The following is a 27,831-nucleotide window of genomic DNA, read 5'->3' as shown; positions in this document are numbered from 1 at the left end:
AAATGTGGAAAACGAATAAAAAATAATGTTGTTCGTTTTTAAGGTTGGCCGCCGCTACAAATGCCCCAGAATCAGTCTTTCGTTTCTTAGCTTTTGTTTCCCATTTACCTTATCATGTACTTTTGTCATGTTCCACATACCATTCGATTTGAGAAATATTATATTAAAAACGCGTATGGAAATTTTCTATGCAGAACCGAAAAAGAAAACGGTCAAAAAGCCAACCATAATAACGCATCGAAATCTATACATTAAAACACCTACAATGCTGACGGACATCGGCGCGTGTTGGCATATATTTTCAATTTTTTTCTCTTGTTCATATATTGATTTCTTAAGCGATGACCATTTTCTGTTTCTCTGCAAGCTTTAAATTGACGAGAAAAACGAACGATTTGGTGTTCTGTTAACCAAAAATTCCATTATGCATTTTGGAAATGGGTTTTGATGTTCTTTCGTTTTCTGTCTTGGCCGGTGCTGTTATTTGGGCTAATTTTAATCTTTCTATTCCCACGACACAGTATTCACTGGACTCTCTATTGTTCTACCCAAGTCTCGATTCTTTTTTTTCTTTTCTTTTCATCGGCATTCGAATTGATTACGTTGTTCGTACGCAATGCAATCCCACGTAATTGCTCATACGAAACTGCCACAAAGCATTTTATTCATCTTACAAATGAGAGGAACCGAAAAGGTAAAAAGCCTCACTTTACAAAAAGAATTTAGCCTAGCTTTGATTCTCTTTAAATCATTATGACTCGTCACTTTTTTTACACTTCATTCTAATTTGAAAATAAGCATCTTTATTCTCTCGCCACTTAAATTATGTAAGTGTAGAGATTTATAGAAGATTTCAGTATTCTTTCCGTCTTTTTTTCATAAAAAACAATCAAATTTTCTCACTAAAATGCCATTTATTGTACACTTAATTAAAGCAACTTTTATGTCGTAATTTAAATGAAGATGACTTGAATAAATGCCACACACAGAGAGAGGGAGATTGGAAGAAAGAAAAAAAAGTGTGCCATTCGCATAAATATCCGTCATCAAAGATCAGAAAAACGGCTGTAGTTCAAATCAACTGAATTACACAAATTCTTGGATTTTGGTTTATTCAGCGCGTTGGAATGCAAACACTTTTGTGTCATATTATTTTGTCGTTGGTATTTTCTCTCTCACTCCCTTCATTTCGGTTGGTTCGGTTATTTGTTGTCGGTTGTTGTCAATGCGATTATGAATGTGGCTTGAATATTTGGCTGAAACTTTCTTTTTGCCAATTTCATTTTAATGTAAATTCTTCTGGCGCGATGCAATAACAAACACTCAACGGAAATCAAAAATTATAATCTGAAATATTTTTTTGATGTATATCGATAACGCGCGCCACAATTTTGCGAATCTTCTGTGGCTTGTGATTACATTTTTGCTACCGATACTGATATTGATATCAGATTCGGTCGCATTTTTGTGTCATGAAAAGTTCAAATCACCTGAATGACTCTTCTATTGGCTAACAAAGTGTCCAAAATGTGTGTCGTATGCAAATTTTGTCATCGATTTTTTGTTCTCCATCTCTCTCCCCATCATTTTTTCGTCTTTCAACCTAAGAATTTATGAATAATTCCATATTTGACAGGTTTGAATACATTTCACTCAAACTACCTATTGAGATAATGATTGAAAATTTTTTGGCCCAAAACAAATGTCTTATTCCACTTGGCAGAACGGAATCACTTTTAATGATCTCGATGATGAGAAAAATAATTTCGAATTTCACGAAAGATAACGCCAAAAATAACGAAAGAAAAAGCGATATAGGCCGCCAAATTCATCGAATATTGAGTTCAATGTAGGAGCAGAAATCGCAAAATTTTCGATAGAAACATTGATGCTCATTCGAGACTTTTCTTTTTTGTTCAGCCCATGAATTATTTTAATAATCGAAACCGTTATACACCTTTGTCGACAGAAAAATAAGAAGAAATATACTGTTAATGAATGAAATGTGATAAATTAATTCAAAATAAAAAGCGAAAACGGTTTCGGATTTAAATGTTTCGGTTTGGATTTTTTTTAAATTTTATTTATGCGAACGATGATGGTTCAATAATGGTAAAAATTTCACATGTGCTTGTCAGTCGGATCTGCTTAATGATGTAAGAGCATTAGATTGTGTGACCAAGGAATTGTCGTTATTATCGAGATTGCCACCGCGTTATCGGTACTTATTTGGTCACACATGTGATGAAAGTGTCTAATTTTTGGTCATCCATTGTTTTCACCTCATTTGATCAAGCGGAAATGTGAAAATGATCAGCGCTGTCGATCAATCTGGTGAATTCATTAGTATGTATGCAAATGGCTATAGACAGTAAAAGTTTTTTTTTTCTCTCTCTCTTTCTCTTTCTCTCTCGAATTATATTTTTTCGCATTTTGAGCTAAAATGGTTTTATGCAGGCATCTGATCTCGATGTGCACACAGGAAAACGTGCACGAAATGGAATGGCAATCAATAAGCGATGAAGTGCCAATTAAATTCATTTTCATATCATGATCTCTTTCTGATCTCATCGCACATCATTCGATCTCTCTTTGGTTCAGTGTGTCAGTAGTTGTATGCGATACAGTTTCGGTAAAGAGTCAATAGTGTTGAGAATTTCAGATGGTTCACGGCTCGTGGCGGATCCCTAAACTGTGTCGTGTACGCATTCTATGTGGTACATAGCCGAGGAGAGAGAGATAAGCGGCATTGCTTATGTGGTCATCGATGTAACTATGTTTTAGTGTGTGCGTACTTTGAATATTTTACCTTTTTTTTTATTCCATCACTCACAATATTTCCCCAGGCATCGTGCACTCTGCGCATGATGTGAACTTGCGATCGCAAGCAAGAGACGTTGAAACTGACGTTGCGCGTTGTATACTCGTTGTAATTGTCGGCAACAATTCTTTACGCTCGTTTGTATCTTCATTTCCATTGAGGTAACGTGTGTTCCGTACATGATGATCGTTGCCGTCGTCGTCATCATCATCATCGACGTCATTTGTATTACGGCGTTTTCGTTGCGCGGTCGATATAATTCATTGCGGTATGTCTTATTCTCGTACGCGCCATTCATTCGTCTCGTCTTCTCCTGAGCCTAAGAATATATGTAAACAATGTTACTTGCATTCTGTGTGCCTGTACCGCATCGTCACTGAGAGATGATATAGAGTGAGAGAGAGAGAGCGCAATCGAGTGGAGAGGGATTTTTATTAACACCACATATTGTTGTTATTATTATCGTGTCGTTCTGTATGCTGTGTGCTATGTGTATTTTTTTCAGCGTATGTGTACATGTAACCACCATAACGTTTCATTGAGTACGTATATCTAATGTAGGACTTTGGACAATTCAATACGTACGGTACCAATTGCCATCCGCGTCTTTAAAAACCACGAGCCGTAGCTGAAAAATTGTCAATGCACCATCTGTTCTTATCGAGTGAACACACGGGTTTACAAGTGAATAATAATCAAGTTCTTCCTTCACGGCATTGGAATTATTTTTAGAAAAAATTTCGAAGAAAAAGAGAAAACCAAGACTTCGTCACTGTTCGACAAATTGTTTTGTTTAGTAAAACTAACATAAAAAAGAAACAAATTAAATCACACAATGAAGGTGTTTATCGTATCGTGTATTTTATTGAGTGTTGCTTTCGCTCAAGCCGTGCCAAGCAGCCAACCATCCACATTTTTACAAGAATGTTTCGAAAAAGATTCGATCTCTTGTGTACAAACCACGGTACGAGATTCACACATTTTAAAACCATTTTATTTGCCTTCCACCAAAAAAACAAACCAGCAAATTGATTCACAATCAAAGTGTACAAGTGATCTTTTTTATTGGAAATCGTCGATCAAGCATTTAACATGGATTACCAGTGCGCGCCAAAAACAATTTCGATGTTTGTGCCGAAAATAGTTGAGTTTTGAAATAACTCACAACATTTGTGAAAAAATCAAAGAAAAATTGATTAAAATTCGAAAAAAGAAACTTATCGACAATTCTACAAATAAAGAACTTAAGGGGATTACGGTCACCACATTACGATTGCGTATCTCTGAGTGGTATTTAAATTTCACACCATGCCAAACGAATTATGCACACACCAGTGAATTGAAATCAAACTGATTGCTTATTTAAATTTAAATGTGCCTCATCGAATAAAAAAGACACCCATAATCAATTGATGTGTCTCTCTCTCTCTCTCTCTGCCGTTTGGTCGAAAATGGAAAAGAATTTGTGTGTCGGGCATTTAATCCGATTTCACTTTTCATTCGCCGTAACGCATCATAGCTCAAATTGTACCAGATCCATTGGATCCAGAACTAATGTTTTGCTTGAATTCCAATAAAAAAAAACCACAAATCAAGACAAACACATTATTACCATTCATCATAATTGATATTTACATATATGTCCAAAAAACATTTTCTCTGGTACACTTTTCCGAAGTCAACAAACAAATTAAAATTTATTCCATTGTTACCAAATATAGATTTATCGTCGTGCTCGTGAATTCTTTGATCAGCCAAGCATCAAATTTGTCGGTGGCATTTCATTTGCCAAATCGAATGAGCGTGCCGGCAAAAGCCTAGAACCAGAGCCACAAGTGGAAGAAGCCGGCAATGTTCAAGCTCGTGAGCTCGCTTTGGAAGACTACTTGTTGGGCCGTGTGAAAAATTTCTTCAATGAACGTAAGTCACAACGGTGTTTCCGTTGTGTTTGAGTATATTTTCTGATTCTTTTTTTTGGACAGCTTTAATTTCGCGACGCCGTAGCAAAATGGTAACATATATTTTGATTGTTGCATTGAATTAGGTTCAGTCAGCTGGGACTTTGCTAGCGCTGGCCGTAGCCTTGCCAACGCAATTCCAGATGAAGTTAAGGAATCGGTTCGTGCTTTGGTTGTTGAAGGTCGTACCAAGAAGAAGATCATCAAGAAATTGTTGCCATTGTTGGGTTTGTTGAAATTGAAGTTGGCTGCCCTTGCTGTTTTGGCCATCGCCGGTATTGCCATCATCGCTAAGAAGGCTTTGATCACATCATTGATTGCTATTGCCATTGCTGGTGCTGGTGCTTTGTCGGGTGCTGTTTCAAAATTGTTGGGCCGTCGCGGCGGTGCCGGTGGTCTTGGTGGATGGACCAGTGGTAGCAATGTTGAAGAAATCATCGCATACACGTAAGAATCCGAACCAACCATACAAATTATTACTTAATCTAAGGAAATTAATTCATTTGTATGAAATATGCATGTAATTAATTCAATGGGTGTGATACTTTCTCTTGCTCCGAACAAAACAGCAACGGTGGTGGCGCAGCAGCTAACTCAGGATGGTCATCGGGCGGTAGCGGATGGAATAGCTATGATTCATATGGAGAACACGGTGCTCACAGCCAACCAATTGCACAACAGATCGCATACTCTGCACATAAAGCGGCTCGCCGATAATTCCTTTCGCGATTAAAACAAACATGACGTGCACGCGCGCACACACGCGTGTTCGCTTGATCCCACTAATCGACAACAACAAAATACAAAAAACAACAACAAAAACAGAAAATTAAAACAAAACAAAAATTGCATACCAATACCATCTCTCTCGGTTTGCTCGATTCTTTTGCAGCAAATCAACAGAGACACGATTAATTCATAAATATTTAAACAGACAGATTTTTTGTTGAGTTATTAGAAATACGTTTAAATTATTTAATTTATTTGCTATTTATTTATTATATGCCTTACAAAGTAAATCGTCAAACGAAAGAATGAATGATTGATTTTAGAAAAAAAAAAAGGGAAAATCGCATGTATTAAACACACACGACACAGAAAACCGCACACAAGAGATTCTTTATTCTTTCTTTTTATTTTCTGTTAATTTTGCAATTGCACCACACTCAGAATAAGATAAATATTAATGATAATACGTTTCTCTCATAAGCAGTTGAAATACTCGACACAACTTGCACTCATTGGCAACACAGATACACACTCACACTCACAAACCCCTTGAATAACCAAATACACACAAACACACAAAACCATAATAGAAGCACGTAACGCACAATGACACTGACACTGACACTGAATCGTTCTCTTTCAAAAAACCATCACTTTGTGCTGCAGCTTCAGTAAATGACGCGTTAGCACAAAAACAATTCATCCACATAGCGCCGTATAGAATATATAACACTTTATTCACTTTATCTAGAACAGACAAAGTTTTTCTTTCTACTTTTTGCAGAAAACATAGACAAAAGGAAATAACACAAATAATTGAACACCTCTTTATATCTAGTCCATAGTAAAAAATTGCGAACATTTTTTTCTCTCTCTCTCTTTTCGATGAAAAATAAAAAAAAACAAATTGTTTGATGTATTTCGTTTGAAATTTTCTTTTGTATGATTTGAATGAGAAATAAAAGAAAACACCTTTTTTGTATCTGAAATGAAACCGAAAATGATGTTTGATTTATTGGATCGTATTAAGACAGCAAATGCATCAAACTGTATAGATTCGAAAATGGTGAGAAAAAAAAACAAAACAAACGCCAAATGAAGACATATTCTTCATCAGTTCTCTCTTTCTCTCTCTCTCTCTCTCTCTCTCTCTCTCTCTCTCTATTTTTTTCTGCAATAGATGGTTTGGATCAAAATGGAACCGATGCATTAGTTGTTGCTGCGGTTTTTTTCTCGCAGAAAATTTCGTTCGAAATGTTTAGCAGCAATAATGAGATTATTTCGCCATTATCCGAAATGAGGTTGAAGTTTTGGAGTCGAATGAGATTACCGGTGCAATTATTGCTACAATTCAATCAAGTCTCAAAATAACCCCGAAAAACAGATTATTCATCCATTCGCCAACCACTCTTTTTCGATGTAATAAAATACGCTACTACGTGCACTGCGTCAACTAGCGAAAAAAATTACGTCAGTGAAGAGCAAGAAAAATCGAAAAAGAAGAAGACGATTCGAAGAATAATAGCCGTTAACAGGCAGAATCGTGTCGCTGCCATAGCATTTTCACGTTTTCCATCCAATTATGGTCTGCTGCTGCTGTTGTTGCTGTTCAAGCCATTATTCGACAACAAGTAGAGAAAACTACTAACTACAGTTACTCCAGAGCAAGTAAGAAAGAAGAAGTAGTAGAAAAAAATATCGTTTGAAAATGGGCTTTATCTTTTATCGATATGTGTATTGAATCGAAGAAGAAAGAAAAAAAAATTTTAAATTATAATGCGCTGAACGTTCAATTCATTGATGAAATCACTCCACTGAATGAGTAAAATCAGCAAAAACAGTTATGTGAAACGAAAGTAATATGGATCGCGACGCATTTCACCCGGATTACAGCGAAAAAAAAATTGTTAAAGAGAGAGAGAGAAAGAGAGAGAGAGAGAGAAAAAAGGCAGCGAAGAAGATACGTTTCTCTCCCAAGTTACACAAACACACTCACAATATAATAACTGTATGCATAACTCTCAATCGAAAACCAGAACAATTAATATTTGACTTTTACAAATATACAAATTTCGTCGTCTTTCACAAAACATTTGAATGCAAATAACCGAATTTTATGCGAACCGAACAGCACCAGCACCGCCAGCAGCAGCAACAACCATCGCCCAAAGAGATAACGAGATTTATTTGAGAAATTAAAGCTAAAGACGAAATCGAACGAACAAACAAACAAAAAAATAACACATCTCCTAATTCGTAAAGTACATTCACACACGCAGAAGCTATTTCCGATTGGCGTGTGTATCTTTGTTGATGTTCGTTCCTTCTTCATTTCTTTCTTTCTTTTTCCGCGTCGCGCATGTTTTCACTTTTCATTTTTGTTGTTGTCATGAAGCAACAAAAAAAGTGCGTGGTCAAAATTCCTTCGAGTAAAAGTAGCGTCGAATCTGATAAGGCAATGGGAACCGTTTGGTGATTTGCGTGAAATTTTGGACAATTCTATTATTATTGTTGTTGTTTTTGGTTGGCTTAGCATGGTATAGCCTTCACGTGCGCGTACACACACGAAACGCCATGCAAAAGCGATGGCTGAGAAAAGAATATGCAATAGCGCACGCTTCATTAGAACTGTTTTGTGTTGTTGTTGTTGTTGTTGTTGTCCATCGAATACTGTTACTTTTGCTTCGTTTTGGCTACATTGTCAAAAGCTTCTCTTCATGGGTTTTTTCTCTCTCTTGCATCTCATATACAATGTATTCTTTATGGTGGCCAAGTGGACCGACTATGATAATCAATGCGTGCTCGCGCACACGCTCGCCTCACCAGTAGCTAGACAATGAGATGAATTCAAAACTGACCAAATTATGTGTGAGTGTGTGTCTCTTTCTCTAAATCGAAACCTACTTTTTAATTCTCTTTCTCACCGTGCGCGCGCGCAATAATTTTTTATTCATTTCTATTTTGACCGTTTTCATTTTTATTGAAATTCCCGCGAGAAACCGTCTAAAATCACCATTAGGAATATACATTTTTTTTCTGGTGTGCAAACAACTGTGAATGGCCCGGAAAAAAAGAAGAGTAAGCATTAAAGAGGAACAAAAATGTGAACGTTTGTATAATTTTGCATTTTTGATTCGATTAGATCGGTGTTTGGTGTGTGTCGCTAAAGAGTGGGGCCGATTGAGAGATTTTTTCGGCTATTTTCCATGATTTTGTACGATTTACCGTTCCGCTAGGATTTTTGTTTAAATACTGTGCTCACCTTCGGTAAAGTCGTCAATGAACCATCCGTTCTACTACAGTAAACATTAAAGCTTCAGTGAAGTTTTTTGTTGTTTTTTTTAGTAAATTCGGTGATTTCTTCATAGAAAACGAGAAAATTATTTCAACGTTTTTTTTTGGAAAAAAAAGAAAAAATGAAGGTGTTTATTGTTGCTTGTGCTTTACTCAGTGTAGCTGTCGCTCAAACAGTGGAACAACCCATCTTGCAAGAATGCTTCGAAAAAGATTCGATCTCTTGTGTTCAACAAACGGTACGGATTATAAGCAATTTCATCATTTTCCAGTCGATTCGAACATTGAAAGTGTTTCATTCAAGTGTCTGAAAAAGCGAGCCAAAAAACGAAACAGTGAAAAACCACAACGCATTGCCAACATTGGATTAACAAGTGCAAGTGATTTTACCACCATCCATCTAGCTCTCCATTGGGATTATATATCAAACAAAAAATAAATCGAATAAAATTAGTGTGAAATTTGCAAAAAATAAAAAAACGAAAGCATTTCAAATGAGATACCGAAAATGTTCGATGAATCGAAAAAAAATTCCATAAAAAAAACATTTCATTTCGACAAATTAACCGTTAACTAATTCAATTCGAATTCAATCTCAGGTCTTCCGTCGTGCTCGTGAATTCTTCGATCAACCATCGATCCACGTATTCAGCGGTGTTGAATTCGCCCGTTCAAATGCCCGTGCCGCCAAGAGCCTCGAACCACAAGTCGAACAAGCCGCCACCGTTCAAGAGCGTGAATACGCTTTGGAAGACTACTTGTTGAACCGTGCCAAGAACTTCTTCTCTGAACGCCAAATCACCTGGGATGTTGCCACCACCGGTCGTGCCATCTCAAACGCTATCCCAGACGAAGTTAAAGAATCAGTTCGTGCTATGGTTGAAGAAGCTCGTCTCGGAAAGAAAGTCAAGCTTATCAAGAAATTGTTGCCATTCTTGGGATTGCTTAAATTGAAATTGGCTGGTTTGGCTGTTTTGGCTGTTGCTGCTATTGGTCTCCTCGCTAAGAAGGCTTTGATCACCTCATTCATTGCCATCGCTATTGCTGGTGCCTCATTCTTGGGTTCAGTTGTCGCTAAATTGTTCAGCCTTGGATCTGGTTTGGCTAAAGGCGTCGGTGGCATCGGTGGCATCGGTGGCATCGGTGGCGGCGGTGGCGGCGGTGGCTCAGGATTGGGCGGTTTGGGCGGTTTGGGTAGCCTTTTGGGAGGTGGTGGTGGTGGAAACGGTGGATACAGCAACGCCAACGTTGAAGAAATCATCGCATACAACACGTAAGCATCACAATCCCAAATTTAAATCCATTCATCTCCAGTTGCCTTTGCAATTTGATTAACAAAATGTGTGTCTCATTCATGTCTCATTCGCAGTGCTGGCTCATCATATGGCGGTGGCAACGGATGGAGCAACCAAGGATGGAGCAGCAACAACGGATGGGACGAACACGGCTCACACAGCCAACCAATCCCACAATTGGCCTACAGCGGCCAACGCCCAAAAAGCCGTCGTTAATCCATTTAACATCGTCCTTTAGTAGCTGTTAGAAAACCTATTTGTAGCAACTACAAACCAACACAACCATTTCTTTTTCGCTGGGAAAAATGTCATTAAATTATTTAATTTATTCAAAAAATATTTATTTAACTTCTAAAAGAACGAAAGAGAAAATTAAAACAAAGTCAATTTCAAATAATAATGAGATGTTTTGTAGAAAATTATGAAATAAAACGAATCCGAAATAAAATCAAATTCACATGCATTTCTTTTCGACACTAGAAAAAAAGATAACGCACAGCTGACATCGATGCATATAGATTAACTTAATACGATGTATACGGATTGGAATACAGTCTACTTTTTAGATCAAAGAACGATGAAAAAATCTCGAAATGTTTGAATATTTCGAACTGCTAACATGAATCTCACACATATCCAATACAACTTGCCTCTTCTCATCTTGTGTGTGGTCTACACACAACAAATGACGTAAATTAAAACCAAACAAAACACCAAAAATGGGTGAAATTCTGCGCTGTTCATCAATTCAGTCTTGAAATCCGTTGTTCGATCATTCATCTGATTATCTGTTCGCACCCATCTCAAGTATCGCTTATAACAAAGAAGTTTTTTGATAAACTGAATATTAACAAGTGAAAGAGTCTCTGGCTGCTTTCAAAACAAAACACAACGACCAAAATAACAAGATTGTGAAGAAGAATAAGAGATGCATGTGAAAAATACAAGCCACAGAGAATCTATTTAAAGCCGATATTGGCACAGAAACGATGATATTTTTAAGAGGCATGTACAGAGAGAAAAAACGAAATAAAACAAGCGGCGTTATAAATTAATCGCTACGATTTTAAGCTTGCTAGCTTTAATCTTGAGTGGCAAAAAGAAGAAGAGAAGAAAAAAATCCCACAAAAAATTTCTCTTTCTGAAATGTCGTAAATGTGTAATAGTGATCGAACGCATAAGCAACAACAGAAAACGGTAAGCAGTTACATTGAATGCGCAGTGCTAACTAAACGATCCGATTACGCGTGCTCGCCAAGTGTACTCACACACGTATACAGATGCAAATGTGCAGAGAGGTGTAATGTGCTCGAAACAACCTCATTCACTGTGGAGCATTGCACTGCATTATGAGCAATACGTATTTAGAATTTAGTAAACAATCATATCGATGTGGCACCTACATCATCTCGTTTGCTCGAGTTTTTTTTTCGACACGAAAGCGGCATCGTTTCAGTTTGTTGTTGCGTTATGTGGATTCTGTTTCAAAAAGTTATATGGGACAGCATATGCAGATCAACGACAGAAATTCAAATGGCATCACACACTCAGCTTCGTTGGCTCTCACTCATGTTCTCAATATACAGTAACAAGTTTTTCTATCCATACTAAAGTGGCGAAAGAGAGAGTTTCTAGATCCTCTACCTTTACACAGACATACACACACACATCGCACATCGCGCTCTCAGTAAAAGCTGCAACATTAATATTCATAAAATGATCGACGGCAATTATTATATATCGAAGTAAAGTAATGTAAATGCGAATTGTTCGGGCAAAAAGCACCCATTTCACATCTACGGCTTTTTTCCCGACGTCAAAGACTCTTTAGTTATAACGCTTTTTTCACTCTTTCTCTCTCTCTCTCTCTCTCTCTCGCGTGCGCTTTTTCTTTCTTTGCTAGTTTATTATTAAGAGACACATTAAATTAATGTAGCATCGTTACATCCGTACCACATCAGACGATGTCATGAAGACGACGAAAATCTTTCAAACTAATGATTTATTGGTCAAGAATGTTTATTAGTAAATCTTCACAACAACAAAAAAATCGTAAATCAACAGGAGACTTTTCTCGAGACTGAACGGAGTTTTGAAAAAACACAACACATTCATTTGACATACCAAATAACTGTCATTTAATTGATTAGTTGGACCGAGGGCCGCCGAAACTTGTAATCAATTTTGTATATGCCATGCAAAGCAAATAACTGAGAGCAAACGTAATTTGGGTGGAGTCATTGGTCGTAGAGCAACAGCGTATCCGCTCAATAAATTGCGTATTAAACACAATATTTATCGATGTCCGTTTTTCTGCGAATGTGAAAGTTTTGCAATGAGCAAGCGCAAGCATGGGCACACATGTATTGTCTGGAGCATGAGCAAGTCAATTGCACGCAACAAAGTTTTGTCGAACAAACCAAATGACACATCGTCGATTGCGCTAAACCATTTTTATACAGCGCGACAATCGATCGATTTGAGCCACAATCACGGATGCAGTATTAATTTCTCATCAACATTTAGTCACCGACAGAGAGATTGAGATGCGCGATGGCACTCTCTCGCTTCAGAAAAACCAAACCAATAATTTTCACATTCTTCATCAGTTTTTATGGATAATTCTTTTTATCATATTTTCACGTCATTTCAAGCAATTTAATTTTCTATCACACAAGACACTTCATTGCTGCTGCTGCTGCTGGTTTTTTCTCTATTTCCTTTTGAATTTTGTATTGTGTTCTTTTGGATCGAAAATTCCGGCTGATTCAAACCGCAAGCACTCATACAATCGCTTAAAGATTGTAATGTAAGAAAAATTACCCATAATTTAGATCATAAACTGCTGCTAAACAATAATCGAAAGACGATGATCATCGGAATTGAACACTGATCATCCGAATCACGTCAATCGATGAGAAAGAAATGATAAAAGACGATGAAGAAGTGAGGTGATATAAAAAAAAGCTAGAAAAAAAGCGTTTGGCGACTGATCGAACCCAAAGCATCGATTAACAAATTTGGGAAGTGAATGGATTAAAATATGCTACACCTATTTTCTACTATCTTTCTTTTTTTCTCTCCGAAGATTCGTATCACAACAACCGCATGTTTTAAGAGAAATTTCGGCCAATAGTTCACATTATTCATATATAAAAAAAAAATCACACACAGACTCATCAAATTCCGACGAATTCGGAGTGAAATATTTATGCAAAATTGTTTCTTTTTTTGGAGAGTAAATATACGGAATCATATGTTACTACTATACGCTAACACCGAAATGAATATGCCGAACTGATTAGATAAACTGTTGGGCGTTGATTTTTACTATAAATATCGCGCACAATTTTGGAAATGTTGTCAATGAACCATCTTCTCTAGCAGAGTGAACATTACAGAGCTTCAGAGAAGTTCTTAGCGAAATCTCGACGATTTTTTTACACAATTTTTTTTAAAAACTAGTGATTCTTTTTTTCTTCTCGAAAAAAAAAAACAAAACAAAAAAACTTATCAAAAATGAAGGTGTTCGTAGTTGCATGTGCTTTAATCAGTGTTGCCTTGGCTCACACAGTGCCAGCCGGAGAGCAAAGCGTCTTGAAAGAATGCTTCGACCAAGATTCAATTGCTTGTGTTCAACAAACGGTACGGATTATACAAATAGCAATTTAAAAATCAATATTTCAACTCACTTGAGCATTCAAAGTGTTTCATTCGAGTGACTGAAAGAGAAAAACGAAAAGAAAGTGATAATTGACTACCAATACTATCCAGCCCATTGTCAATATATTGGATTAACAAGTGCAAGTGATTTATTTTTCGAGCTCCAAATGCAAATTGGATTAAATATTGAATAATATTTGGCATATCGTATGCCTCATACAAATAGTGTGAAGAAGAAAAACCAAACGCAAATTCAAATGAAATACCGAAAATGTTCAATGAATTTGATAAATTTCATTGGAAACCAAAAAAAAAAATTGTAATTTATTGTTAACTAATTCAATTCGAATTCAATCTCAGGTCTACCGTCGTGCTCGTGAATTCTTCGATCAACCATCCATTGGATTGTTCAGTGGTGTTGAATTCGTCCGTTCAAATGCCCGTGCCGCCAAGAGCCTCGAACCACAAGTCGAACAAGCCGCCACCATTCAAGAGCGTGAACACGCTTTGGAAGACTACTTGGCCAACAGGGCCAAGAGCTTCTTCTCAGAACGTAAACTCACATGGGATGTTGCCACCACCGGTCGTGCCATTTCAAACGCTATCCCAGACGATATCAAAGAATCAGCCCGTGTGTTGATTGAAGAAGCCCGTACCGGAAAGAAAGTCAAGCTCCTCAAGAAATTGTTGCCATTCTTGGGATTGCTCAAATTGAAATTGGCTGGTTTGGCTGTTTTGACTGTTGCTGCCATCGGTGCTATTGCTAAGACTGCTTTGGTCACATCATTCCTTGCCATCGCCATTGCTGGTGCCTCATTCTTGGGATCATTGGTTGCTAAATTGTTCGGTGTTGGAGGTCTTGCCAAGGGAGGTTTAAGCAAGGGAATTGGCAGCGGTTTAGGTGGTTTGGGTGGTTTGGGTGGTTTGGGTGGTTTGGGTGGCAGTTCAGGCAGTTCAGGCAGTTCAGGCGGTTCAGGCGGTTCAGGTTTGGGTGGTTTGGCTAATCTTTTCAACCGTGGTGCTGGTTCCCAAGACACCAACGTTGAAGAAATCGTCGCATACACTAGCGGGTAAGTGTTGCTGTCATGCATACATCAATCGATTTTGTTTTGTTTCGAACATTTTTCCAATTGATATTGTCCTTTCGCTTACAGTAACGGTGGTAACGGTGGTGGATGGAACCAACAAGGATGGAGCAACCAAGGATGGGACGAACACGGTGCCCACAGCGAACCAGCCGCTCAAGTTCTTGCATACAATGGTCAACGCCCAAAGAACTAAGCAGTAACTATTAGTTAGAAACTAATTTATAGCAACTACAAAAAAACGAAACCATTTCTTATTCGTACATAGGAAAATGTCTAAATTTATTTAATTTATTATGAATATTTATTTAAATTGAAACACGAAAACAAATCACTAAAATATTCAAAAAATGTAAAGATATATAAAAAATTTGATGAAATAAAAAGAGGCAGCTAATTTCCAAAATATCTAACTAATCGTTTACTTCATTCACAACAAACAAGCAAGAGAAAAATTGGGTCAGCGATTGTCTTTGAGCGTTTATCGCAGAATGGAAAACATAATTATGTGGCTACTTTTGAATCGAAGACAATATGTTTGTCGGATGAAAAGCATGTCAATTTGTTGAATATTCAGATGAAGAAAAAGAATCCGCTATATTAAGGGTACAAAAAATAGCATTTCCATCTGAATGAAATATCTTCAGCTCTTTCTCTCTCTCTCTCTCTAACTCTCCCAGTCTCACACAGAAAGCATTCTTCGAGAAACTTGTTTGAATTTTGTCAGATTTCCAAACTTGTTTTTTTGAATAAAATTTATTAAAACGAAATCTTCCATATTAAAATGTAAAATTTGGTGTATCACATGCGGTTTGGAAGCTTCCAAAGCTAGCTTTGAGCTTGTTGTGAGAATGAAAACCTTTCCCTTTTTACAGGGCACTGGGTTGAATTATATTTTGAATATTAACGGCAACGTGTTCTATATTCTGAAAATGGGTAATCCAGTTATTATCCAGTTAAATGGCTTCATTTGGATATAATTCAAATTCCATCAATTCAATTGTGTCAAATGGGATCGGTTGAATGTTCAAAAAAACAAAAATCGATTGACATCCGTTCGTTCAAGTACCTGTTTATCTGTTCTCTTTTTTTGCCATAAATCACGTTGAATTTATAGGCTGCAATTGTCTATTTCGGAAAAAAAACGTTTTTTTCCCATTTGTGAGTTCAACCAGAATGTAGGAAAAAGCAGACAATGTATTTGGCTAATGTCAGCTAGCTAACTGAAAACATTCTGGCTGGGTCAGCGGCTGAATTCTATGCGTTGTGTTTTTTCATCGCAATCTGTAGTATACAGACCTTAAGAAATGTAAAATGTTCGACATTTATTTTTACATTGCCAATACATTAGTTATGGAGATTTTTGTTTTGTTTATTTTTTGTTGTTTGTAAACAAATCTGCCTATATTTTTGGATTGTCTCTACACACTTCTTATGGACATATACTATGTACAGTGACAATGCAAAAAGATGAGCAGATTTGTTTATAAACAACGAAAAATAAACAAAACAAAAATCCCCATAACTAATGTATTGGCAATGTAAAAATAAATGGCGAACATTTTACATTTCGTATGAGCTGTATAATATGTACCGTAGCAATGCGTTGATATAGGCAGACTTGTTGACAAATAACGGTACATGAACAAAACAAAAATCTCCATATATATGATTTCTGTACAGCAGATGCGATGAAAAAACGCAACGCATAGAACTCAGCCGCTGAGCCAGCAAGAATGTTTTCAGTCAGCTAGCTGACATTAGCCAAATACATTTTCTGGGAAAAAGAAATGATTTTGGAATTGATATTGAATACGACTGAAAAGACCGCATAACGATGCATATAAAATTACCTGAAATATGCGTCCGAACAATATGAGATAAGCGTCCGAACAATATAGCTAATATTGGTGCAATTTGAAGCAACGTTACAATAAATTCGATCCATAATTCCTCTATCTCTTTCAAAACCGTTTTTTTTTAGTGCAAAGGACCAGAATCTCGTCGCATATAAATTAGCTAGCATTTGACACAATCGCGGTTTGCAATATTATATATGCGATGCTTGAGACGCGCAGAGTGTGCGATCGAGTGTGGTTTTCCACATATCATCTCATTCAAGTCGATCGCCACATGTGTGTTTGGCTGATCAATTTAAGATCCAAATACACACATCTCATCTTTTTTATTGTAACGGCAATTTTTCCCATTCAAACTCGAGATCCAGTCCAGCCCATTCACGTGTATTTTTTCTCTCTACTCGCGCTGTCCGTAAATGAACATACAAAGTCAAGGCTTTTGAAAATCAGCGACCTGCTTTAGTTTTACATATTATTCTTTAGTTGTATGCTTTTTTGTTGTTCGTTCGTTGTTTGTAGCAAAGCCGTAGTAGAGTTGTGTGTAGAAAAGTGGCCACAATTTCATCGTGGTTGCGAATGCGTTTCTTCCGTTTTATAACTGGAAATGCGATGATCGGATCAATTCTTTTTTTATTTTACATCCATTTCATCCGTTCCTCGATCGATTTTCGTAGTTGTTGTTGATAAAATGTGAAATGATTGCAAAGGAACTTTGAGAAATCTGTTGTGACGAGAAAAAAATTCCAGACGACCGTACAGCATCATGATTATTTACACGTCTTTAGCACATGATTATTACTATTATTTTTACATTTTTTCTTTTCCTTTATGTTCCATTCGTCATTCTTTATCGTGGCGTCGAGCGTATGCCATAAAGTAAGGCAATAGTGTCCACAATTATGGAACAGAGCGCGCGCTGAAGAGAAGACAGAAAAAAAAGAATAAAAATGTTGAAACATTTAGCAGAAAATACGTATTTATTGTTATTAAATTGACTTTGAAGTGGCATCAAAAACTGATGATGATGATGATGTTTGTTGTTCACTTGATAAAGACCTAGGGGAATATCACGCGATTTTTATTCACAAAACTTATTTCTATCTCATTTATTACTTTCAAATCCAATAAAATCTATGTTATTTCAAATATTTCACAAAATCTGTATTATTCATTCGTATTCACTATAGGGAAAGTGCCACAATACATTTCAAATGTAAGTCATTTGATACATAGCATTCAATGTCATCTCAATTCCAACTCATTGAATCATTGTATTTTTCGGCAACATTTTCAAACGTGTATGGCTTTACTAGAATATAATCAACTTTACGGCGACGCTAACAGCTTCTCCGTGGGCCAGTACTACGCGTTAGACAAAACGTATTGATGTTTCGCAATGGTTACTCGATGCATTTGCCAAAATACTATGCTTTTTGTACCCTCTTCTACGATGTGTGTGCAGAGAAGCTGCTAGTGTCACCGTTAAGTTGATTATATTCAACTCAAGCCACACACGATTGAAAAAAGTTGCTCGAAATATTCGATGATTCAATAAGTTGGTTTAGAGATGTCATTGGCTGTCTTTTGGTATTCCGGCAATATATTTATGATATTCACCATGTGAGATACGGTGTAATATTTGTGATTATGCTGAATTTTGAAAATAAATGTGAATTTTTGCAGATTTGTGAAGATATGTTCAATAATAAAATTCAAGATGGCGTAGAGAGCACGCCAGAACTGTCAAATTTTCAAAACTAAATATCATAAACATATAGACAAAAATATCCCTATCAAATACAAAAATACACAAAGTTCAAATAAAAAACTTTAGATTCACTATGGAAAGTGTCACTAACAAAAAATATTGTTTCTGTATGATTTTCACTGTAGTGCTGTCAAAATGGTTGTCATTGTGGTGTGATTGGTCATCATGACAATACTATTCAGATCGCCACGGTATATCTGAAAAAATCTCAGATATCTCGCACAATCTAATATAATTGAAAATAATTTTGTAAAAAATCAATAAAAATTCAATAGAATTTTTTCGTGATATTCCCCTAGATGAAGACGAAGCTGCGAAGTGGCTGCAATGAAACACGATCGCGTAAGAGAGATAAAAAGCAAGCAAATCATACACAAAAATGTGTTTATATCGTGAAGATCGTTCAAGTGCATCAAGCACAACTCGAGTTGGAGCTAGTCGTGATTGCAGTGTGTGTTCGACGAATCAAGTTCGAAACGAGAGTCTGGTTTCAATTGAAATTGTTCCAACTCTGAGTGGTGCTACCGACATGAACAAACGGAGCACACCAGTGGAGAAGAATCAGAAGATAGAGAAAAAAACGGCCGAGAAGAAGAAAGTTTGAATATTGTAAAATGATTTAATGCGTCGATTTTTTTCTGTGTGCATTTGATTTCGCGCGCTTATCTTCGTTTGTTTCGAAGTAATGTTTTCATGTCGATACCTCGGCTGGTTGGTGTTGTTACTGCTGCTGCTTCTGCATTTGATATGCCATTTAAATTCCATGGAAAAGTGCCGGGCGATCGCAATAGAGAGCTATGCATGAGATGAGGTGCTGATAAAACGCATGAACACGCAATGCCGACATGCGATACACGGCATTTGATTAATAAACCAATCGATATTTAAATTAAACTATATAGAGAGAAAAACGTTCTTCTAATTAACAGTGCACTGGAAAAATGGGAAAATTGGAGGAACGAGCCTATGCTCTCTCTCTTTCTCGTGAACCAACCAACACAACACCCAATGAACGCTATTACTACCGCCGCAACAATTCGTTCGATTGATATCGTGGAATATATTTGTAGCGCGAACAATTGATGAATTCATCCGAAACATACGATTTGATTTCGGTATTCCCGCAACCAGCCAATAATATACACCTTCTTTATTCGAAATGATCGACTTCTTTCATTTCAAAATCCTATGGGTGAGATTGAGAGTAGTGTATGTTTTTTTTCGGATTTATATTTTTAAAAAGTCGAGTATGTTCTTCAGTGATTTCGTTTTTTTCTCTCTCACTCTCTCCGATGCTTTGCAGTTTCGCAATGTTTATTTGTTGTCGCATTTCTTCTGTGTTATCTTCCATGCGCTATGGTTTCAGTGATGTTGTCATTTTACTCTTATACATTTACTCGTATGTTGTTCGTTTATGCTAATGCCGTACATAAGCGGAGCTCGATTATGTGCTGATACTTATGAACTCCTGACACTCTTCGTCGAAAGAACTTAATATTTTTAACCATTTATGCAAACATACTCTACTTTTTCGAAAACCAATGTCGTACTGCGATATAAGCCTATATAAACAATGTTATTATATTTGACAGTATTTGAGTCGATGTCAATGACGATGTGGCAGCGCCACCTATAGAGATTCCTCATTAAAATAAGTGGAACTATTGAGTGCGTGCACCATATGGCGGCGCCCATCAGTGTTGTACAAAGATAAAATTTAGATAGATAAAATGAAAATAGATAAGATAAGATGATATCTTTTTCTTTATCTAAATCAGTCACTCAGATTGGTCATCTATCTTTATATCTTATCTGAATACTTTTTTCGTTATCTATCTCGAATTTTTTAGATAATTTCAAAGATAATTCGATTTTCTCATAGAAAAATATCAAAGATAACTAAAAGATAATTGGAAAAAAAATATATCTTATCTTTTATTGGATAGATAAGATAATATTTCATCTTCATCTAAATTATTTTTATGATTTTTCACAAATATCTTATCTTTATCTAAATAAATTTCAAGTCCTTTTGTACAACACTGGCGCCCATAGAATTGAAACGTTAACCAATTTCGTAGTCACGGTATATCACCGTATGACCAATGAGTTAAATTAAGTATTGGGAGCAGCCAATCGTACAAACGATTAGTTCTATTGATTATGTTTGCCTAATACTTAAATTCGAATAAATTAATAATATTCACCAATTTGGACAAACATACTCGCCTCTTCCAACAACCAAAGTCGTAAAAACATACTCCTGTTTATTGGTATTTCAAACTAACAAAATCGCGCGAGCCCGTGATAAAATATGCAGATGCTTCGTGTGCTTGGGTGTACCTGTTGCATTTGCTTCGCACACACACACGATCCAATTGAACAAGCCGAGAGCGCAGCAGAGAAAGTTCGGAATATGTATGTGCCTCGTGTTCCATAACATAAAAAATACTTTGAAAAATATATATCGTGCATTTTGAAACACATAGTGCTAGAAAAACAAAATGAATGAACAACGAGCGAACAAACAACAAACAAGCGACGAACGTATTTTAAGAAAATATGCTCATTACAAAATCTCTACAAATGAACGAACATTCTTGGTTTTGAGAAGTACAAGATGAAGATGAAGAAGAGGACAACAAATACGATTTTAAGCACAAATTACCATAGAATGTCGATGTTAGTGCTTAAACTATAGCTTGAAACCATTCAAACGTTCACATCTGTCGGCTCATTGATAAATGACGTTCTTTTTTTCGGGGTAATTATACACCTAGTTTTTCTCATATTTGTTGAAGTTTATGTGTGATTCATGGTGAAGTTTATGTGTTTTTCTCGTGTAAACAATGCACACACATATCGTCTTTGATACAATTTTCACAAATTAATGCACACTAATGCGGCTAGATTGCATTTTTATTCAAATGTCGCCATTAAAAATGTTGACGTCGTTGATCCCATGAACAATATCTGTATGTGAAATCAAAAGAGAATACACGATGCAGATGAGTTTGTTCCCTAATCTCATTTCCATTATGAAAAATGCCTTTTTAAAAATGCATTAATGCAAATTGAATAAACGCAAAGGTTTATTGCCATTTCATAAATCCGTCATCGAATTAGATGCGCACGTACATGCATGCAAGAGCAAAAAAAACACCGTTTCGATGAATTAAAAGCAACGCAATTCACGATGGATGAATTGAATCATCATCTAAATGAATTGAAAGTCTTTGGCCGTTCCCATCTCTCTCTCGGCGGTCGCGTCGAAGATTGATCACCTTGTGCTCGTTAAATTCGGTGACATGGGCACACATGAACAGACACTCAGAAAAATGAAACGAAATTTGCGCGCCACTCATAAAAATAATTAATGATGATGATGATCAATTTGGAACGTTATAAAAGGAATAACGGTAATTTCACGTGGCTTCGATCGATTGACACACGGGCGGCGAACGAAAAATACATATACAAATCGTCGTTAATCCATTATAAGCCCTACAAACGCTCCAAATCAGTCTTTTTCTCCTTCTTTCTCTCTCTTTGACGACAATCGATCCTATCACCAAATTCATTTAACATTTGAATATCCGTTGTGCGCGTTCGGATAAAGAAGAACAAACTTTTACTTTTATTGATATAAATTTCACTTTTCTCTCCAAACAAGACAAAGCAAAACGAGAATGATTAATAAAAAAAACGGAGTGATCAACATAATGAAATGGAGAAAAAAACGACAGTCGACGCGCAAATAAACAGAGCAACGGTGTAAATGAATCATATTCATACACTTTGTTGTCATGTTGGACGAGAAGCAAGAGTAACAGCAACAGCGGCAGCAGCAGCACTACAATGCAAGCAAACACTCTTTGCGTCGTGTATTTCACAAACGATGTGTATGAATCACTGGTGCGCGCGTCAAGCGAGTTTTTTTAGTGTTTATTTTCGCGAACCACACCGGCAACGCGATCAGCAGCAGCAACAGCAACAACAACATTCCACAACAATGCAAATAAATGACCGAAAAATCGCTGAAAGAAAAGTTGAAATCGCATATGTACGAATGAAAGAAACATGGCTCACTTTTCGACACCAGTCATATTTTCGGTGTTAATGAACCATTGCCGACACAAAAGTTGCATATATCAAGCGCTTGTAATCGCCAACGTCATAATGCCTATAATAAAATAAGCATAATGAACAATGGGCATCACTTTCGGAGCTAATCGATTCCGGTTTGGTAAGAGTAGCCACAACACACTCATAATTTCGCCCGTTTATGATCGCGGTACTTAATCGATCGACACGATAAATAGAGATGACCGCGACCATTGTTTTTGTTTTTTTTATTGTTGCCGAATGCCACATGTGTGTAAGTGTATGCTGTGCACCAATCTCATTACCGATTATGAGGCTTTTAATTCGTTTTTCCATCGACCGCATCCATCCAGCTCTCATTCACTTTTACGAATTCCAGCCATATGACGACAATACGCGCACGATGTAAACCAATCTCAGATATGACTAACTGTCCGACCATACACAATGGACACCAAATTAGACGTAATTGAAAGCGATTTTGTGATGAGATCCGCTTCTACAGATTAGTCAGCTATTATGTGGTTGTTTGTGTTGCTTTTCCTACTTCTTCTTTTGCTTACACCGCAGAAAATTGATTCAACCCGTTTACATCAAATATTTGAACCATTTAAAATGCGGTAATTTGGCAGCTTTCGATTAGTGGAAATCGAAAATTGGAACGAATTTGTGATTCAACGATTGAGATAAAAAGAGAGAGAGAGAGAGAGAGAGATCAGATCAAGTCATCAAGTTCCTTCGATTCTCTTATTCCATTAACACAATTTATCAAGTTTTCACCAACTGACTAACTTAAATAATAATCGATAAATTTCATTTTTTTTTCACTATGCTTTTCATAATGCACTTGTGCATCAACATCCAATAAGAAAAAACTGAATTGAATCACGATGTGCAACACAGTCTCGTTATAATTAATTCCTTTGTTATGCCTGGAACATTATAATTACTAGCCACTTGTACAGGGAACAGAGAGAACACATATTCAGTATTCAATATTATATACACTTCAAGAGTCACAACGCATGAAAGCAGTAAAATTTAAAGTAACATTTTTATGAGTGCAATTTGTTGAATCAGCATTATGCTTGGGCGTTGACCACAAATTATTGTATGAACAAACAAATGAATAAACGAACGAATTTAGTTATGTTACAGCAATCAACTGAACTGGTTATAACTCATTTAATGTATTCTTTATACCGATACACCACTTTTGTTTCAACGCAGACAAGCCACACTTTTTGTTATACATTTTCTATCGATTAAATGAACACGAAGAGAACATCTCTTGAATGAAAAAAAAAAACTCATCTTCGATTAAGAAAAGTAACATCATGTAAACTAAAACGATGTTGAATTGCAATACTCAATTTGCATGAGTTGACGAAAATCAGCATGAAACGCCATAATATAGATACCACTTCTGTATGGGTTTAGCATGAGTTCAGGCGAGCTTCTGTTTTCATTGTTTTCTTCTTTCTCCGTTTCTTCTTTGTACTTAAGATTCACGGTCGGAAGAATGGGCACAAACAATCGTCGATCGTTAAACTTTCACAATTCCAAGTCACGCTTTGACATCTAATTTATGATCGCGCAAGTGCTTTTGTATTTTGAAACTTTTTCAAGGTCAGGCAATTTCTGAAAGATGTCGACGGTGAGAAGAAGAAAGTGGTAAAACTTACTTTTAAGCTAAGCTTCAGCATGAAGTATTCAAGTTCTTACTGAAGTTATGCTTTGTATTACAGAGACAAACTTGAGAATCAAAAGAAAGCATTTTTTTAAACCAATATTGACTTTGTACGGTTTTGAATTTTTGTTCATTCAATTGAGTTTTCCATATGTGGGGTAGGGCATATTGTACCCTTGGCACACCTTCTGAAATGAAAATGTGTTTTTTTGTTTATCAAAACTGCTTGCCTCTTGCCACCAATATTGACCACGGGAATAACACGAATCGACAATCTCTGAATTTGGGTTCAATATAACACTCTCAAAAAAGATATATATGACAGTCAATCTTTAGTGATCCCATGATCAAGGGTAAGTTTCGCCGGGAAACATCGTGAGTGCATTGCGTTTTGTGCAATTTTTCTCTTTTTTCCATTTATTTTTTTAGAGTTCTTCTAGTTGATTTTATCGAATATTAATAAAGCCTCATTAGAAATACAGCAATGCTGTATTACAGCATGTATAGAATTCCCACTGTATTAAAAAAAACTACGAGGAGATGCCTGAAATTTACAATAGTCCTGCAATTCGGATGCAGAACCGATGAAAATTGATAAAACCTAAAGTCGATGTATCTATTTGGTCAATCTAACTCGTCAAATCTTATGCCAAAGATCACGATAAATCCTTGTGAGTTTGTCATGCTTGTTTACTTTTGGAAATCAAGTCACGAGAGTTTCTTCAATTGAAAATCAAATTTAAATTTTTGTTCATTATAAATTTGTTTTCTTCTTCGATGCAGTGGAGCAAGGAAAACAGTATTATTTTTTCGGCTATCGAATCGATGGCAGTGAGAACTCAGTGAGTTGTAACGGCGCTTCGATGAACATGGATTGTCGTTGTCGACGACGTAGTCGTTTCACTTGTAATTATCAATCAAATAATTGAAAATGGAGAGAAAGAACGAACGAAAAAAACAACCAGAGGCCGACAGAAAATCGAACGTGAATGTGCAGATAAAAACAAAATCAGTGCAAAAATGTTAAAAGAGAAATTGTACATTCGGTTGGTCCATCGGCCACATAACGTGTGTAAATGCACATGCGATAAATGTGGGTCATGAATGAATCCGGTTCCGGTGTAAAAATTCAATCACCGTAAACGATATTTTTTTCTTCTTAAATGTTCGGTGAATATATATCTGGTTTCTTTGAATTAAAGCCATATTATACCAGGATCTTGATCTTGAGGTACTTTGGTATCATTTTTTATGGTGCGATCACTTATATTATTAGCATTGAATTTTCGCCGATGGTCGTCTTTCATTCGCATACACATAAACATTTGTGCTGGCAGGTTTTACCACCTATAGCGTAGTTAGGTGGTTCTTCGAAGCTTCATAATTTTTGTGCCTGCCTATTTTTATTTAACCAGGGCGATAAAGCCAATTCAAGCGAAGTGAAACAGAAAGAAAAATCCAAAAGAAAGCACACACTCAAGAGATAATGAACGATAAAAAGAGCGCAAAAATTATAAATACAGTGCAAACGTGAAATGCATGTACCGAATGGAATAAAAATTGCTCTTGCCAAGACAGCGAATGGATGAGAGAAAGATAGCAAGCGAGAGAGCGAACGAACGAGCAAATGAACGAGCGAGAGATGAATACGAAGAAATGCACATATGCAGAAGAATGCAATTATTTAGTATTTAACCCAAAGAAAAAACATTATGAAAGTTAAGTATATTAAATGGGGCTTTGGAATGAATGCATGAGACGCGTTTTACTAGACAGCTACGAAGCTTGCTATGTCGATGCAAAGTGAAGCAAAGATGGAGAAAAAAGAAGTGGAGAGAAAAAAGAAATCATCATAATAAACGCATTAATGTGCAAATAGGCAAAAATGTGCATTAGAAATAATTTATTGGCTAAATGATGTCTCGGTGGAAAACAATTTACGTCATTCGTTTCTTATTTGCCACATTGACAGTGAGTGAGAACGAGAGACTACGGATCTATTTCATAGGCCAATGCCTGATTGAGATGCTGTTTTTTTTCGTGTGTGTGCCTTCATTCTCATTCAGTCATCTACGGCATATGAAATTGGATCATTTCGAACACTTTCCATCGACGTGTTTAAATCATTTACACACACAATGAATTCGCATTCAGCAGTGACTCCGAGTTCTCCACTCAAGAGTTCATCAATTTCCGGCTGAAAAAGAACTCTCTGGTGGAGCTCGACGACGAGCACATGGAAAACCAACGTGATCGAGAACGAGAGGCATTCGTGTGTTCGTGTCAGATGGAATGAAATTTATGAACAGAATGAGTTTATATCTTCAGAAATGCATTAGATTCGCCAATTATTCTCATTATTTGCATTTGGCAGTGTGTCTGTTAACTAGGACTCGTGCGTCCATAGCACTGTGTAGCGTGTTTATGGGCCGTAAATTAAGTTTATATCGTTGCGACGATGCGATTCTAAAACAAACATTCCATTTGACTGTGATTATTATAATTTGTGTTGTTGCTGCATTCGTTTCTCTCTCTCTCGCAGCAGCCGCAGCCGCATTGTTGCATTTGTCACACTTGATACATGATGATCAAACCACCCGACCTGAGTCGAAAACAAAACCCCGATTTCTACTCGCTAGAATTCAACAAAACGAATCGAGGTCTGTACCGATAGCGCACTTCGTGGGATTTGATAAACATCACAAAATCTGTCTACTTTCTCAACAAACAATTGTTCTAAATCTTCGATGCAATGCCGCTATCCGAGTGCGCTTTCTCAACAGCAACAGCAACAGCAGCCGGCTCACTAACCAGATTCATGTTCATATCATGTGGCAATTACACTTAAATCGATACCACCGTTGCGTGGGTTATTTTAAGTAATTGGTTGAGTCAAACTTTCTAGTCGACCACAACAAACTACTCAATCGGACTGACCAATTTTCTCTCGATCGTAAAACAAACAAACGTTCTTTCGTTCAAAAAACCAACCGAACTTGTTCTAGAGCCACGTTCACGGCTCGCCGGTATATTTCAGCAAATGTTATGTTTTAAAAGCGCGTTTCCGATCACGACGACGACGATCATGACGATGATGGTGATCGCAGCAGATCATTTGTCAGAATTAAGATCAATCTGAAAGAAAGTTGAACCTTGGAAAGGTGTCAATGCAATTTGCTGAAAATGAATGTATTTCCATCTTATGCACACGTGATCTCATTTCCTCATAAGCCAAAAACCGAACGACAAACAAAAAATCCCAAACCGAAATTCTTTTTTAATTATTATGATCGTTATTTTTTCTTCGCTCAAAACCATCTTAAATTCTCTTCGTTTTCAGCGCATTTATTTCTTTCATATGCGCATTTTATATGCTTTATTCCATTCAACATTCGACAAAACAACGCATTCAAAGCAAATCGTATATACAAAAATTCGAAGGCTGGCAAACAACAACAAAATTCGGTTTGCTGGCAGAATGAACATCGCGTACAAATGCATAAAGAGTGCTTGATGTTGTGTACGCAATACATTGTATGATTATAGCGATGCCATCATTATTATT

General features: G+C 36.6%; 2 protein-coding genes across 2 annotated transcripts; both read left to right on the top strand.

Annotated features, from left to right (window-relative positions):
• Positions 1-3,403: 3,403 nt before the first annotated feature.
• LOC129567567 (glycine, alanine and asparagine-rich protein-like) lies at positions 3,404-10,388 on the top strand. Its single transcript, XM_055444621.1, has 7 exons — positions 3,404-3,785; positions 4,543-4,741; positions 4,866-5,226; positions 5,349-5,493; positions 8,877-9,041; positions 9,402-10,075; positions 10,172-10,388. The coding sequence occupies exons 1-7, from the start codon at positions 3,657-3,659 to the stop codon at positions 10,311-10,313; spliced, it is 1,815 nt and encodes a 604-aa protein (XP_055300596.1). The 5' UTR covers positions 3,404-3,656; the 3' UTR covers positions 10,314-10,388.
• Positions 10,389-13,506: 3,118 nt separating this feature from the next.
• Positions 13,507-15,242, top strand: LOC129567503 (uncharacterized). Its single transcript, XM_055444466.1, has 3 exons — positions 13,507-13,742; positions 14,121-14,830; positions 14,915-15,242. The coding sequence occupies exons 1-3, from the start codon at positions 13,617-13,619 to the stop codon at positions 15,039-15,041; spliced, it is 963 nt and encodes a 320-aa protein (XP_055300441.1). The 5' UTR covers positions 13,507-13,616; the 3' UTR covers positions 15,042-15,242.
• The last annotated feature ends 12,589 nt before the right edge of the window (positions 15,243-27,831 follow it).

Source organism: Sitodiplosis mosellana, unplaced genomic scaffold (genome assembly GCF_009176505.1).
Source record: "Sitodiplosis mosellana isolate CC-2019 unplaced genomic scaffold, AAFC_SMos_1.0 Smas_scaffold_11, whole genome shotgun sequence".
Classification (NCBI taxonomy): Eukaryota; Metazoa; Arthropoda; class Insecta; order Diptera; family Cecidomyiidae; genus Sitodiplosis; species Sitodiplosis mosellana.
The sequence above is the reverse complement of the archived record's forward strand: the minus strand, read 5'-3'. Positions and strand labels throughout refer to the sequence as shown.

Bases quoted from the DNA above. Each gene is read 5' to 3' on its own strand.
- LOC129567567 (XM_055444621.1), top strand. From the start codon at position 3,657: ATGAAGGTGTTTATCGTATCGTGTATTTTATTGAGTGTTGCTTTCGCT. The intron at 5,227-5,348 runs GTAAGAATCCGA...CGAACAAAACAG, and splicing joins GAAGAAATCATCGCATACAC to CAACGGTGGTGGCGCAGCAG. The intron at 10,076-10,171 runs GTAAGCATCACA...TCTCATTCGCAG, and splicing joins GAAATCATCGCATACAACAC to TGCTGGCTCATCATATGGCG.
- LOC129567503 (XM_055444466.1), top strand. From the start codon at position 13,617: ATGAAGGTGTTCGTAGTTGCATGTGCTTTAATCAGTGTTGCCTTGGCT. The intron at 13,743-14,120 runs GTACGGATTATA...ATTCAATCTCAG, and splicing joins TTGCTTGTGTTCAACAAACG to GTCTACCGTCGTGCTCGTGA. The intron at 14,831-14,914 runs GTAAGTGTTGCT...TTTCGCTTACAG, and splicing joins ATCGTCGCATACACTAGCGG to TAACGGTGGTAACGGTGGTG.